The 16,905-nt window shown below is 48.8% G+C and overlaps 1 protein-coding gene across 1 annotated transcript in view; it reads right to left on the bottom strand.

The window, feature by feature from the left end:
- UNKL (unk like zinc finger) overlaps positions 1-8,268 on the bottom strand; it is a 221,997-nt gene extending 213,729 nt beyond the window's left edge. Inside the window, 2 exon segments of the mRNA XM_063934556.1 lie at positions 6,435-6,644; positions 8,145-8,268. Of these exon segments, the coding sequence (XP_063790626.1) occupies positions 6,435-6,644; positions 8,145-8,209 (275 nt within the window). The 5' untranslated portion in view covers positions 8,210-8,268.
- Between the last annotated feature and the right edge of the window lie 8,637 nt (positions 8,269-16,905).

The following is a 16,905-nucleotide window of genomic DNA, read 5'->3' as shown; positions in this document are numbered from 1 at the left end:
GTTGGGGACTGCGAATGACTGTATTTTCACAGCAAACACGCACCGCAAATTCCATTTCCCAATTCATTTCCAAGCTTGCATTGTTTTTTTGCGGAAATTCAAGTTTTGTTTTTTTTCGTGTGCAATTCCTGAGGTGAAAAGGTAGGGAAAATATTTAAGGTAAAAATGTTGGGACACAGGGGGTCATTCTGACCTGATCGCACGCTGCCGTTCATCGTAGCGATCAGGTCAGAAGTGCAAAGCGCCGGCGCATGCCAGACAGCCGATGGCTGTTGTAGCCCAGCGATCCACTCTGCCTGATTGACGGGCAGAGGCGGTCGCTGGGCGGTTGGGGGCGGCACGGCGGCGTTTGGCCGTCATTTTGAAGACGCAGTACGGTCAACGCAGGCGTGGCCGGACTGTGCGGGCCGCAGTGGCTGCGTGACGTCACTCACAGCTGCTGCAACCATCACAACGACGAGTAACTCCCGACCAGCAGGCAGGAGCGGCGTTGGCTGGGAGCTACTCTTCAAGTACAAAAGCATCGCCGCTGTGCGATGCTTTTGTACTTGTGCGGTGGGGCCGGGCCCGACATGCTGGGCGGACTAGCCCCGTGCTGGGCGTCCCCCCACATGCCAGTGTGGAAGATCGTAGCTGTGCTAAATTTAGCACAGCTACGATCAGGTCTGAATCACCCCCACAGTGCAGAACCTCTGATACACTCCTCCCAATGAATAATCATGCACTTGGAAAGGTTTAAATAGCACAATTTGGCCAATAAAGATGCGAGTTTTTCAGGTGAATTTCAGTAAAACGCTCAATCAGTTAAATGATGTTGGACAGGTATATGGAGGTGCTGTATTGATGGGAAAGAGGTATTTGAACTTGCAGATGAGAAGTTTTTATTCCAACCTTTTACAAAACGGTATTCAAACCAGTATTAAGACATTTATCCCAAAATGCTGGAAAGACTTCAGTTCAATGAAAAACGCTTACTATTCTTCTTCCACAATCTATAAAAAGTGCAAAAACTGCTATTTCACACTTTTTTAAGAAGCTCCAGTACTTTTCTTATGGCCACTAACAGTCTTCTATAAAGTCCGGCTTTCTCGGTTGTCATTTTTCTGTGGTCCATGGTGGTTTCCCTACTTTTGTATGTACTTTTTTATAGTTTGCTTTTTGTAAACTAGTCATGTAACCTCACTATGGGTACCGCAAATTGTCGCCTTTAATTAAATCTCACATTTCTGGGGTGCGTGTATTGCCATGATGTATGCGAAAGTCATGAAACAAACTCGCTTTCGCAAACTGGCTCCTAACAGAATTGATAGCTAGCCTTTTTGAAAACGCAAAGGAGGGTAAAAGTAAAAAATGTTGAGACAAAATTTGTTGGGATAAACACTTCATATTTACAGGTAAAAAAAATGCTACATAAAAAGTTGCAGTTGCAAAACAAACAAAAAAACAAAAATTACAATCACAATTAAGGCTGTTACCTTGATTTAATTTGCATACATTTTGACTAGGACAATTGGTAAACCTAAATGATGCATATTCGCTACTCAGTCTCATGCCAATATATATTTAAAGTAATAGTACACATCATTCACGGTTTCATGTTTTCAACAAGCTACTTTAAAATAAGATTTTAAACCTACCGGTAAATCTATTTCTCCTAGTCCGTAGAGGATGCTGGGGACTCCGTAAGGACCATGGGGTATAGACGGGCTCCGCAGGAGATAGGGCACCTAAAAAGAACTTTGACTATGGGTGTGCACTGGCTCCTCCCTCTATGCCCCTCCTCCAGACCTCAGTTAGAGAACTGTGCCCAGAGGAGATGGACAATACAAGGCAGGATTTAGCAATCCAAGGGCAAGATTCATACCAGCCCACACCAATCATACCATGTAACCTGGAACATACATAACCAGTTAACAGTATGAACAAACTGCAGTAACGGTCCAAGACCGATGTGAACTGTAACATAACCCTTATGTAAGCAACAACTATATACAAGTCTTGCAGAGTTTCCGCACTGGGACGGGCGCCCAGCATCCTCTACGGACTAGGAGAAATAGATTTACCGGTAGGTTTAAAATCTTATTTTCTCTTACGTCCTAGAGGATGCTGGGGACTCCGTAAGGACCATGGGGTTTATAGCAAAGCATCCAATCGGGCGGGAGAGTGCGTATGACTCTGCAGCACCGACTGAGCAAACGCTAGGTTCTCATCAGCCAGGGTATCAAACTTGTAGAATTTAGCAAAAGTGTTTGACCCCGACCAAGTCGCCGCTCGGCAAAGTTGTAAAGCCGAGACGCCTCGGGCAGCCGCCCAAGAAGAGCCCACCTTCCTAGTGAAATGGGCCTAAACCGAATTTGGTACCGGCAATCCAGCCGTAGAGTGAGCCTGCTGAATCGTATTACAGATCCAGCGAGCAATAATCTGCTTCGAAGCAGGAGCGCCAATCTTATTGGCCGCATACAGGATAAACAGAGCCTCTGTTTTCCTAATTCTAGCCGTCCTGGCTACATAAATTTTTAAGGCCCTGACTACGTCCAGGGATCTGGAATCCTCCAGGTCACTTGTAGCCACAGGCACCACAATAGATTGATTCATATGGAACGAAGAAACCACTTTATGCAAAAATTGCGGACGTGTCCTCAATTCAGCTCGGTCCACATGAAAAATCAAGTAGGGGCTCTTGTGTGACAAAGCCGCCAATTCTGACACTCGCCTTGCTGATGCTAAGGCCAACAACATGACCACCTTCCAGGTAAGAAATTTCAACTCAACCTTGTTAAGCGGTTCAAACCAATGTGATTTTAGGAACTGCAACACCACGGTCAGGTCCCATGGTGCCACTGGAGGCACAAAAGGGGGCTGGATGTGCAGCACTCCCTTTACAAACGTCTGGACTTCTGGAAGAGAAGCCAATTCCTTCTGAAAGAAAATCGAGAGGGCCGAAATCTGTACCTTAACAGAGCCTAATTTCAGGCCCATATCCACTCCTGTCTGTAGGAAGTGGAGAAGACGACCCAGATGAAAATCTTCCGTAGGTGCATTCTTGGTCTCACACCAAGACACATACTTTCGCCAGATACGGTGATAATGTTTTATCGTCACCTCCTTCCTAGCCTTTATTAACGTAGGGATGACCTCTTCCGGAATCCCCTTTTTCGCTAGGATTCGGCGTTCAACCGCCATGCCGTCAAACGTAACCGTGGTAAGTCTTGAAATACACAGGGCCCCTGCTGCAACAGGTCTTCCCTCAGAAGAAGAGGCCAGGGATCTCCTGTGAGCATCTCTTGTAGATCTGAGTACCAGGCCCTTCGAGGCCAGTCTGGGACAACGAGTATCGTTCGTACTCTTCTTCGTCTTATGATCCTCAACACTTTTGTGATGAGAGGAAGAGGAGGAAACACGTAGACCGATTTGAACACCCACGGTGTTACCAGAGCGTCCACTGCTATTGCCTGAGGGTCCCGAGACCTGGCGCAGTACCTCTGAAGTTTTTTGTTGAGGCGTGACACCATCATGTCTATTTGAGGAGCTCCCCAAAGACGTGATACTTCTGCAAAGACTTCTTGATGAAGTCCCCACTCTCCTGGATGGAGATTGTGTCTGCTGAGGAAGTCTGCTTCCCAGTTGTCCACTCCCGGAATGAAGACAGCTGACAGAGCGCTTACATGATTTTCCGCCCAGCGAAGGATCCTTGTGGCTTCCGCCATCGCGACTCTGCTTTTTGTCCCGCCTTGGCGGTTCAAATGAGCCACTGCTGTGACATTGTCTGATTGAATCAGAACCGGTAGGTTTCGAAGAAAACTCTCCACTTGTCGAAGGCCGTTGTAAATGGCCCTGAGTTCCAACACACTGATGTGTAGACAGGACTCCTGGTCTGACCAAAGACCCTGAAAATGTTTTCCCTGTGTGACCGCTCCCCATCCTCGGAGGCTCGCGTCCGTGGTAACCAGGATCCAATCCTGAATTCCGAACCTGCGACCCTCCAGGAGGTGAGCACTTTGCAACCACCACAGGAGAGACACTCTGGTCCCTGGGGACAGAGTTATTTTCCGATGTAAGTGCAGATGGGACCCGGACCACTTGTCCAGAAGGTCCCATTGAAAAGTCCTTGCATGGAACCTGCCGAAGGGCATGGCCTCGTAGGCCGCCACCATTTTCCCCAGAACTCGAGTGCATTGGTGAACCGACACCCTTTTCGGTTTTAGCAGGTCTCTGACCATGTTCTGTATGTCTTGGGCTTTCTCTATTGGGAGGAAGACCTTCATTTGTTCCATATCCAGTATCATACCTAGGAACGGTAGTCGAGTTGTCGGAATCAACTGCGACTTCGGTAGATTTAGAATCCAACCGTGTTGCTGGAGCACTCTCAGAGAGAGCGCCACACTGTTCAGCAATTTCTCCCTTGATCTCGCTTTTATCAGGAGGTCGTCCAAGTATGGGATAATTGTGACTCCATGCTTGCGCAGGACCACCATCATTTCCGCCATTAACTTGGTGAAAATCCTCAGGGCCGTGGAGAGTCCAAACGGCAACGTCTGAAATTGGTAATGACAATCCTGTACAGCGGATCTCAGGTATTCCTGATGGGGGGGGGGGGGGGGCATAGATGGGGACAGGAAGGTACGCATCCTTTATGTCCGGAGACACCATAAACTCCCCCTCCTCCATGTTGGCTATTATCGCTCTGAGAGATTCCATTTTGAATTTGAATCTTTTTATGTACAGGTTTATGGATTTCAGATTCAAAATAGGTCTGACCAAACCGTCCAGTTTCGGGACCACAAATAGGGTTGAGTAGTAACCTCTTCCCTGCTGGTGCAGGGGAACCTTGATTATCACTTGCTGTATACACAGCGTTTGAATTGCAGCTAACACTACATCCCTTTCCAATGTGGAAGCTGGTAGGGCCGATTTGAAAAATCGGAGCGGAGGCACCTCCTCGAATTCCAATTTGTAACCCTGGGAAACTATTTCCACCACCAAGGGATTCAGGTCCGAACTGACCCAGGCCTGACTGAAAAGACGTGTCCGCTGCGTGCCTTACCTCATGAAGATCTGAAGTCTTCTGCCGCCTATGATGTCTTCTGCCTTCTCATACTCACCCGGCTTCTATCTTCGGCATCTGTGAGGAGGACGGCGGCGTGGCTCCGGGACGAACCCCAGGTGAGACCTGTGTTCCGACTCCCTCTGGAGCTAATGGTGTCCAGTAGCCTTAGAAGCAGTGCCCAACTTGACAAGCCAGCTCTGCTTCTCTCTCCTCGGTCCCACGATGCAGGGAGCCTGTTGCCAACAGGACTCCCTGAAAATAAAAAACCTAACAAAATTCTTTTTCCACAGAAAACTCTGGAGAGCTCTCTGCAGTGCACCCATTCTCCTCTGGGCACAAGATCTAACTGAGGTCTGGAGGAGGGGCATAGAGGGAGGAGCCAGTGCACACCCATAGTCAAAGTTCTTTTTAGGTGCCCTATCTCCCGCGGAGCCCGTCTATACCCCATGGTCCTTACGGAGTCCCCAGCATCCTCTAGGACGTAAGAGAAAATAGATTTCAAAGAACAGGGGTCATCGTTTAAACACCTGGGGGTAGATTTACTAACAATCCTAAAAATTTAAAGTGGAGGTATTCTCCATTGCCACCAATCAGATTTTAGCTATCATTTATCTATTGCAGTGGTTCTCAAACTCAGGGGCAGATGTATTAACCTGGAGAAGGCATAAGGAAGTGATAAAGCAGTGATATGTGCAAGGTGATAAAGGCCCCAGCCAATCAGATCCTAACTGTTAATTTACATATTGGAGCTGATTGGCTGGGGCCTTTATCACCTTGCACATATCACTGGTTTATCACTTCCTTATGCCTTCTCCAGGTTAATACATCTGCCCCTCAGTCCTCAGGACCCCACACGGTTCATGTTTTCTATATCACCCAGCAGCTGCACTGTATATCCCCAGCTGTCACATTTAAAAAAAATCTACAGGTAACCTGCAAAACATGAACCGTGTGGGGTCTTGAATACAGAGTTTGAGAACCTGTGATCTATTGCATTCTAGAACACAAAAGATAGAATCTGAATGGTTACTATGGCAACACACTTTCTTTTAGAAGCTTTTGAGCTCCACCCTGTAGTATTCTGCTAGAAGTATAAAACTTGCTATCACAAATGGTACTTAGCAAGACAATGGGGTATATTTACTAAGGTGTGAGGTTTTTTTAGTGGAGCTGTTGCTTATAGCAACCATATTCTAGCTATTATCTTCTAGAAGCAGATAGATGTTAAGTGTAATCTGATTGGTTGCTATGGACAACATCTCCACTACTAAAAAAAACTCATACCTTAGTAAATATACCCCAATGAGTGAAATTGGCAATAAAAGGAGTAAAAGAAAGATCAACACGCAATTAAAGAGGGAAAAACAAGTAAAAAGAGTAAACTTACTCATCTCCATCTGGACACATTCCTGTGGTTTCATCGTATTTTGTACAATAAACATCTGGGCTATAGTTAAATGTCCCATCTCGTCTTCGGATGGGTCTGCGACGACGTTGATTTAAGAAATGCCAGTGAAAACAGGTAAAAGGTCTATGCTGAGTACATTTGTGCTGCAGAAACAGCGGGCACTGCTCGGTCCGAAATTCTTTAAGATACCTGTGTTGAAAAAGTATATATGAATTTGTACAATATAGAAAGTGCTAATGTGCTGAACGAAGGATTAGGGCTGAGTATTAATACCCCACCAAAAACCTGGGTCCAACCTGGATTACTGAACACAGGTCAGAAGACGGGATATAAGTGTCTCCTATTAAAGCTGTTGCATCTTCAGCAATTTTGGATGCAGTTTTTGGGTGTTTTGAATTTAATATTATTGCACCTTTAAACCCCGTGTCTGCAGCAGCTTTGAAAATTGCTGCTCAGTAAATTAACTCCACAGTGTCCAAACAAAAGTGGTACCAATTACAGCTCCCCTGCCATGACATTTTAAATGTAAAAAATAAAGGACAAACTGTAGGCTTCGGCATATGGATTACTACACACAATCAGACTGCCTGCAATAAGGGGTGCGCAGTCCAGGTTTGCCCGCACTCATAAAGCCGACACCGGGAATGTGGAATGTTATGTCAACATGGTTAAAATGTCGACACAGCATTAGGCTGAAAGCTGCTATCACCATGTCGGCTTTTCGTCAGTGTGAACATGATGCATGTGACATGCATCAGCACGTCGACAAGCTACTGTATGCCACATAAAAATGAAGATCGCAGACAGCAATGTACAGTATACTATATACATGTTGCCACCATCAGTAGTAAGTCCATATGGCAAGATATTTCAAAACCTAGAACTAGGGGAGTGAATTTCTGGCAACGGGCTGGTACAGATAAGGGTAAAGAGTTTATTAGCACTTTGTAACACTTCATCCATTAGAAAGTAAATTTTATATATATATATATATATATATATATATATATTATTCATACATATACAGAATAGCAGGGCCAGCATTTTCTTGCAATGTGTTGTAACATGTACAGTGTACACACAGGGGGGACATGATGCCAGCTGCTACAGAAGAGGGGCTGCTGGGCATCACAGTGCCTATATTATGGCCATGACGACTTGCAGGAGCCCTGACGCTTGAACCGATGGAATTTAGCCATGGGCTTGGAAAGCGATGGGGGATGCAGGAGGCTGGTGGCCGGGTCTCGGGCTGCGGAGGGGACGGGCAGGATCCGAGGACTGCAGCTGCTGGGAATATTGCAGATATCTGGAAGGAGGGAACGGGTTTTATTTAAAGGGAGAAGCTGTCCAGGAATGAGCAGGCGCAGCTCGCAGCGCTATTCTCAGAGGCGACTTGCGACATACTGACGTGTAACATGAGTGGTGGAGAAGTAACTGTGCGCTACGCAAAAGGCGCAACGTCTCCGCAAACAGCTGCGGACGGAGGAGGCGAGCTGCCGGCCGGGCGAAGAGCGCGGCCGGAGCCCCTGCACCGGAGGGGTGTGACCAGCACACGGGGGCTCGGGAAACCCTGCTGAGCGATTCGGCGACGCGATGATTATTGCAGACACATGCAACGCGCTACCTACTGTAACCCAGCGGTGCGCGCCGGTGTCTGGTTCCGCTTCCCGCCCCGTGCCCGTCACTTACGTGTAGTGAGTCGGCTTCTCGGTCTGCGGGCAGCCGCTCAGCGCCGTTTTCGAAACCGACGGCATTTTCAGTCAAAACAAACATGTACGCATGCGCGGGAATCCGAGCAAACCCGAGCCACGCCCACCCCCCTGACTGACAGCTTCGACCCCCTTCCCACCTCCCCCACTGAGAGGCTGCGGCACCCATGCCACGCCCCCGCCCCGACCCCGCCCTCGGTGGCCGCTCCTCCCAGCCTGACCGCAGACATTTCTGCACGGTTGATTCTATATCGGAGTGGGAGAAGGGACCTTCTGACGTACCTAGGGGAGGAGACACGTCACCAGGGGGAGGAGCTACGACCGAACAGGGTACCCGAAAAGTATCCTCGCGGGCTCGCTTCGCTCGCCACGCTTCGGGCTCGGTGGATCGCTCCGCTTCGCTCGCCATCTAATTACTAAAGGTAATAGTTGGTGGCGTGGATACTGGAGCAGCTGTCCCGCTGGCGTAGCTCCTCCCCTTTGTGTCGTGGCTCCTCCCCCTGATGGAAAAGGTCTCTTAGGCCACTTGGATCTAGCCTCAACCATTTCTGCACCGTGAGTGACTGCGCTGTGCTCCCCCACCCCTCTGACAGCGCTGGCATTAGCTCCTCCCCTCAGCCCGCAGTCTCTGCCCTTACGCGATCCCGTTAGTGTGTGGCTGTAGCCCTGGCGGCTCAGTCAGCAGTCTCGGCACTGTGGGAGGGGCGGGGTAGTGCGTGTCTCTGCCAGTGAGTTAGTCCACACCTGTCCGTGCTTCCCCCTGTCATGTTACCATCCCGTACCCGCCGGTAGCGCATATATACCCTTCGCCTTTACCCGCGGCCCCAACCTTTCCTGTAACAGACACTACCGTAACCGCGCATTCCTTTACTGCCGTACCCATTACATCCCCGTCACAGTCACTCCCCCTCCCATCGTTACATACCGCCCTCTCCACTGTGTATATACAGCCAGCCGTCAGCAATACACACACACACACGCTTTCTTACCACTCCTCCACTGTTATGTACACTCCCATCCACTACTATATAAAGCAGTGATTTTCAACCTATTTTTACTAGCGGCACACCGAACAATATTTTAAAATTGCCAAGGCACACCATCAGTTCCCCACAGAAAAAAAACAAAACACACACATTGGCCCTTACAGTAAAAAAAATAAAAAAAAAATCCACACATACTGTACATTGGCCTACACAGAAAAACAATTACATTGCTCCCCACATAAATCCTATTGCTCCCCACATTAATTATTCACATTGTTCCCCACATAAATCTATAAATTCTTATTCTCCCCACATAAATCCTTTTGAAAGCCTATTGTTCCCCACAGGAGAAATAAAATAAGTATTATCAGCTGTCCTACTCCCTGTCCCTCAGTGGCGGGGGTTGTTCATAGTGGAGTTCTGCAAATACTGAGCAGCGGTCGGGCAGGTGTGGATGTGGGTGGGCAGGGAAAGCTGTGTATGCAGGTGGGAACTGGAAGATGTGTATGCAGGCGGGTGGGCTGGCTGGGTGGTGAGACGCGGCGGCCGTGACCTATGATATCACATCGTTTTCAAGGCATAGGTCATGGCCGGAGCATGACTAATCCTCTAAGAAGAGCCCGGGCCAACAGTTCGCTCTGAAGGTGCAGGAACCTGCTCTGGCTCCGCGGCACACCTTGCAACTGGTCGCGGCACGGCACACTGGTTGAAAAAGCCTGATATACAGTATACCACTACTTTCAATCTTCCTTCATTTTTACACTGTATACAGCCGCCATTATTTTATACCACCCTTCTGCCACTTTTATGTACTCTCTCAACATTCAATGCCACTTCTTATTCACTGTATATATGCCACCTCTTTTTCACTGCATAGTCATAGTGTATACAGCTCCACAGTGTTACATACCACTACTTACCCACTGTATTATATACACCCCCTCTGTATATGCAACCCCCTCATTGTTACATACCACTACTTCCCCACTGTATATGCAACCCCTCATTGTTACATACAAACCACTTATCCAGTGTATATACATCACCCTCATGTTATCTTCCAAACTTTCTTAATTGCTACACTGTATACGGGTGGTCTTCTGTTTGCCGGCGGTCGGGCTCCCGGCGCTCAGTATACCGGCGCCGGGAGCCCGACAGCCGGCATACCGACACTTATTTTCCCTCGTGGGGGTCCACGACCCCCATAGAGGGAGAATAAAATAGTGTGGCGCGCCACCGTGCCCGTAGCGTGGCGAGCGCAGCGAGCCCGCAAGGGGCTCATTTGCGCTCGCCAAGCTGTCGGTAAGCCGGCGGTCGGGCTCCCGGCGCCGGGATGCTGGTCGCCGGGAGCCCGGCCAGCCGTAGTGAACCCCTGTATACAGCAGGGATGGGGAACCTTCGGTCCTCCAGCAGTTGTTGAACTACACATCCCAGCATGCCCTGCAACAGTTTTAGCATGGTCAAATAGCAAATCTGTAGCAAGGCATGCTGGTATGTGTAGTTCAACAACAGCTGGAGGGCCGAAGGTTCCCCATCCCTGTTATACAGCCTCCATAATGTCATACCACCGTTCTGCCACTGTTATATATACCCTCACCATTCCATACCACCTCCTCTTCAGTATATACACCCCTACATTGTTACATATTGCCTCTTCTTCGCTCTATATGCACACCCCCCACTACTCCATGCCACCTATTTCCACCACTCCTCCACAATTATGTATAGCTTTCATTGTTTTATACAACTGGTCATCCACTTTTCTCTAACGTCCTAGAGGATGCTGGGACTCCGTAAGGACCATGGGGCTAGATGGGCTCCGCAGGAGACATGGGCACTTTAAGAAAGACTTTGACTCTGGGTGTGCACTGGCTCCTCCCTCTATGCCCCTCCTCCAGACCTCAGTTTGATACCGTGCCCAGAGGAGATGGGTGCACTGCAGGGAGCTCTCCTGAGTTTCCTGCTAAGAAAGTATTTTAATTAGGTTTTTATTTTCAGGGAGCACTGCTGGCAACAGACTCCCTGCATCGTGGGACTGAGGAGAGAGAAACAGCCCTACTTCTCTGAGTTTCAAGGTCCTGTTTCTTAGGCTACTGGACACCATTAGCTCCAGAGGGAGTCGGAACACAGGTCTCACCCTGGAGTTCGTCCAAGAGCCGCGCCGCCGTCCTCCTCGCAGAGCCAGAAGATAGAAGCCGGGTGAGAATGAGAAGTAAGAAGGCTTCAAAGGCGGCAGAAGACTTCGTGATCTTCACTGAGGTAACGCACAGCACTGCAACTGTGCGCCATTGCTCCCATACACCTCACACACTCCGGTCACTGTAAGGGTGCAGGACGCAGGGGGGGCGCCCTGGGCAGCAATATAAACCTCTATTATGGCATAAACACATATATACATGTACAGCTGGGCACTGTACATGTATATAAAGAGCCCCCGCCATGTTTTTGAATAATTTGAGCGGGACAGGAGCCCGCCGCCGAGGGGGCGGGGCTTCTCCCTCAGCACTCACCAGCGCCATTTTTCTCCACAGCACAGCGCTGAGAGGAAGCTCCCCGGACTCTCCCCTGCTTACTGAGGTGACAGTGGGTTTTTCAAGAGGGGGGGGGGGGGGGCACATAATTGGCGAAAAACGTATTATTTCAGCGCTACTGGGGAAACATTCTGTGTTTTGCCTGGGTTATATAGCGCTGGGGTGTGTGCTGGCATACTCTCTCTCTGTCTCTCCAAAAGGCCTGGTGGGGAACTGTCTTCAGATAAGAGCTTCCCTGTGTGTGTGGGGTGTGTCGGTACGCATGTGTCGACATGTATGAGGTGGAAGGCTCACCTAAGGAGGAGGGGTAGTGTATGAATGTCAGATCTCCATCGGCAGCGCCGACACCGGACTGGATGGAGATGTGGAATGTCTTGAGTGCTAGTGTAAATTTATTACACAAGAGATTAGACAAGGCTGAGGCTAGGGAACAGTCAGGTAGTCAGACCATGCCTGTCCCTGTGTGACCGGGACCTTCCGGGTCTCAGAAGCGCACATTGTCCCAAATAATGGACACAGATACCGACACGGATTCAGACTCCAGTGTCGACTATGAGGAGGCAAAATTACAGCCAAAAGTGGCTAAGGGCATTCGATATATGATTATTGCAATAAAAGATGTTTTGCATATCACAGAGGAACCCCCTGTCCCTGACAAGAGGGTTCACATGTATAAAGAGAAAAAGCCTGAGGTCACTTTTCCATCCTCGTATGAGCTGAGCGAGCTGTGCGAAAAGGCTTGGGAATCTCCAGACAAGAGGCTACAGATTCCCAAAAGGATTCTTATGGTGTATCCTTTCCCGCAAACGGATAGGATACGATGGGAGTCTTCTCTTAAGGTGGACAAGGCTTTAACACGTTTATCAAAGAAGATAGCGCTGCCATCCCAAGATACGGCTACCCTCAAGGATGCTGCTGATCGCAGACAGGAGGTTACCATGAAGTCCATTTACACACATTCAGGTACAATTCTTAGACCGGCAATGGCGTCGGCCTGGGTTTGTAGTGCTGTCGCAGCATGGACAGACTCCTTATCTACGGAAATTGAGACCCTAGATAAGGATACCATTTTAATGACCCTAGGGCATATAAAAGATGCTGCGTTATATATGAGGGATGCTCAAAGAGACATTTGTTTGCTAAGTTCCAGAATAAACGCTATGTCTGTTTCTGCTAGGCGAGTCTTATGGACCCGACAGTGGACGGGTGATGCCGACTCAAAGAGGCATATGGAGTCTTTGCCTTACAAAGGTGAGGAGTTATTTGGAGAAGGCCTCTCGGACCTCGTCTCCACAGCTACGGCAGGTAAATCGAATTTTTTGCCTTATGTTCCCTCACAGCCTAAGAAAGCGCCTCATTATCAAATGCAGTCCTTTCGTTCGAATAAAAGCAAAAGAGTACGAGGATCGTCCTTTCTTGCCAGAGGTAAGGGCAGAGGAAAAAAGCTGCACACAGCTAGTTCCCAGGAACAGAAGTCCTCCCCTGCCTCTGCAAAATCCACCGCATGACGCTGGGGCTTCCCAGGGGGAGTTCGCTCAAGTGGGGGCACGTCTTCGACTTTTCAGCCACATCTGGGTTCATTCACAGGTGGATCTCTGGGCAATAGAAATTGTTTCTCAGGGATACAAGCTGGAATTCGAAGAGGTGCCTCCTCGCCGGTTTCTCAAATCGGCTCTACCTGCGGCTCCCTCAGAGAGGGAGTTAGTGTTGAATGCAATACAAAAATTGTATCTTCAACAGGTAGTGGTCAAGGTTCCTCTACTGCAGCAAGGAAAGGGTTATTACTCAACCCTGTTTGTGGTTCCGAAACCGGACGGTTCGGTCAGACCCATTTTGAATTTAAAATCCGTGAACCTATACTTGAAAAGGTTCAAATTCAAGATGGAATCGCTAAGGGCGGTTATTGCCAGCCTGGAAGGGGGGGATTTTATGGTTTCCCTGGACATAAAGGATGCATACCTTCATGTTCCAATATTTCCTCCTCATCAGGCGTTCCTGATATTTGCTGTACAAGATTGTCATTACCAATTTCAGACGTTGCCGTTTGGGCTTTCAACGGCCCGAGGATTTTCACCAAGGTAATGGCGGAAATGATGGTGCTCCTGCGCAAGCGAGGGGTCACAATTATCCCATACTTGGACGATCTCCTCATAAAAGCGAGATCTCGGGAGAAGTTACTGGACAGCGTTTCTCTGTCTTTGAAGGTGTTACAGCAACACGGCTGGATTCTCAATATCCCGAAGTCACAGTTGGTTCCTACGACGCGTCTGACCTTCTTGGGCTTGATTCTGGACACAGACCAGAAGAAGGTTTTTCTTCCAATGGAAAAAGCTCAGGAACTCATGACTCTGGTCAGAAACCTATTGAAGCCAAAACAGGTGTCAGTGCATCACTGCACTCGAGTCCTGGGGAAAATGGTGGCATCGTACGAACCCATTCCCTTTGGCAGGTTCCATGCGAGGACCTTCCAATGGGACCTACTGGACAAGTGGTCCGGGTCACATCTACAAATGCATCAGAGGATCACCCTGTCCCCCCAGAGCAAGGGTGTCTCTCCTGTGGTGGCTGCAGAGTGCTCACCTCCTAGAGGGTCGCAGGTTCGGCATTCAGGACTGGATCCCGGTGACCACAGACGCAAGTCTCCGAGGTTGGGGAGCAGTCACACAGGGAAGAAATTTCCAAGGTCTTTGGTCAAGTCTAGAGACTTGTCTCCACATCAACATCCTGGAGTTGAGGGCCATATGCAACGCCCTACGTCAAGCGGAGGCATTACTTCGCGACAAACCAGTTCTGATTCAGTCGGACAATGTCACAGCAGTAGCTCATGTAAACCGCCAAGGCGGCACAAGGAGCAGGGTAGCAATGGCGGAATCCACCAGGATTCTTCGCTGGGCGGAAAATTATGTAAGCGCACTGTCAGCAGTGTTCATTCCGGGAGTGGACAACTGGGAAGCAGACTTCCTCAGCAGACACGACCTGCATCCGGGAGAGTGGGGACTTCATCAGGAAGTCTTCTCGCAGGTCGGTGGGAACTGCCCCAGATAGACATGATGGCGTCCAGTCTCAACACAAAGTTAAAAAGATATTGCGCCAGGTCAAGAGATCCTCAGGCGATAGCTGAGGACGCCCTGGTGACACCATGGGTGTTTCGGTCGGTCTATGTGTTTCCTCCTCTTCCTCTTATACCCAAGGTGTTGAGAATAATAAGACAAAGAAGAGTGAGAACAATCCAAGGACTTGGTATCCGGATCTACAGGAATTGATCACAGAAGATCCGTGGCCTCAACACTAAGACAGGACCTGCTGCAGCAGGGGCCCTGTCTGTTCCAAGACTTACCGCGGCTGCGTTTGACGGCATGGCGGTTGAACGCCGGATCCTAGCGGGAAAAGGTGTTCCGGATGAGGTCATTCCTACGCTAATAAAGGCTAGGAAGGACGTGACATCAAAACATTATCACCGAATATGGAGAAAATATGTTTCTTGGTGTGAGGCCAGGAATGCTCCTACGGAGGAATTCCATCTGGGTCATCTCCTTCACTTCCTGCAAACTGGAGTGAATTTGGGCCTAAAATTAGGCTCCATAAAAGTTCAGATTTCGGCCTTATCCATTTTCTTTCAAAAGGAATTGGCCTCTCTACCTGAAGTACAGACTTTTGTAAAGGGAGTACTGCATATTCAGCCTCCTTTTGTACCTCCGGTGGCGCCTTGGGACCTTAACGTGGTGTTACGTTTCCTTAAGTCACATTGGTTTGAACCACTCAAAACGGTGGAGTTAAAATATCTCACTTGGAAGGTGGTCATGTTGTTAGCCTTGGCTTCGGCTAGGCGAGTTTCGGAATTGGCGGCTTTATCACATAAAAGCCCCTATCTGGTTTTCCATATGGATAGAGCGGAATTGCGGACCCGTCCTCAATTCCTACCTAAGGTGGTCTCATCCTTTCATATGAACCAACCTATTGTCGTGCCTGTGGCTACTCGTGACTTGGAGGATTCCGAGTCCCTTGATGTGGTCAGGGCTTTGAAAATTGACGTGGCCAGAACGGCTAGGATCAGTAAAACAGAAGCACTGTTTGTCCTGTATGCAGCCAACAAGGTTGGCGGCCCTGCTTCAAAGCAGACTATTGCTCGCTGGATCTGTAACACGATCCAGCAAGCGCATTCTACGGCAGGATTGCCGTTACCAAAATCGGTTAAGGCCCATTCCACTAGGAAGGTGGGCTCGTCTTGGGCGGCTGCCCGAGGGGTCTCGGCATTACAGCTTTGCCGAGCAGCTACTTTGGTATAATCCTCATGGTCCTTACGGAGTCCCCAGCATCCACTAGGACGTTAGAGAAAATAAGATTTTACTCACCGGTAAATCTATTTCTCGTAGTGCGTAGTGGATGCTGGGCGCCCATCCCAAGTGCGGACTTCTTCTGCAATACTTGTATATGGTTATTGCTTAATTAAGAGTTATGTTATGTTGGCATCCGTTTGTTGATGCTCTGTTGTTGTTCATACTGTTAACTGGGTATGTTATCACAAGTTATACGGTGTGATTGCTGTGCCGAGCTGCTACTTGGTCGGGGTCAAACACCTTTGCAAAGTTTTATAAGTTTGATACCCTGGCTGAGGAGGACCTCCTGTTTGCTCAATCAGTGCTGCAGAGTCATCCGCACTCTCCCGCCCGTTTGGGAGCTTTGGTATAATCCCCATGGTCCTTACGGAGTCCCAGCATCCTCTAGGACGTTAGAGAAAATAAGATTTTAAACCTACCGGTAAATCTTTTTCTCGTAGTCCGTAGAGGATGCTGGGCGCCCATCCCAAGTGCGGACTACTTCTGCAAGACTTGTATATAGTTATTGCTTAAATAAGGGTTATGTTATAGTTTCATCGGTTTTGGTTTTTCATACTGTTAACTGGTTAGTTTAACACAAGTTATACGGTGTGATTGGTGTGGCTGGTATGAATCTTGCCCTTGGATTAACAAAAATCCTTTCCTCGTACTGTCCATCTCCTCTGGGCACAGTTTCTCTAACTGAGGTCTGGAGGAGGGGCATAGAGGGAGGAGCCAGTGCACACCCAGAGTCAAAGTCTTTCTTAAAGTGCCCATGTCTCCTGCAGAGCCCGTCTATCCCCATGGTCCTTACGGAGTCCCAGCATCCTCTACGGACTACGAGAAAAAGATTTACCGGTAGGTTTAAAATCTTATTTTTTCCATCACGCCTCCAGTTTTATATACCA

Source organism: Pseudophryne corroboree, chromosome 7 (genome assembly GCF_028390025.1).
Source record: "Pseudophryne corroboree isolate aPseCor3 chromosome 7, aPseCor3.hap2, whole genome shotgun sequence".
In the NCBI taxonomy this organism is placed as follows: domain Eukaryota; kingdom Metazoa; phylum Chordata; class Amphibia; order Anura; family Myobatrachidae; genus Pseudophryne; species Pseudophryne corroboree.
This window is presented reverse-complemented; position numbering and strand designations above follow the sequence as displayed.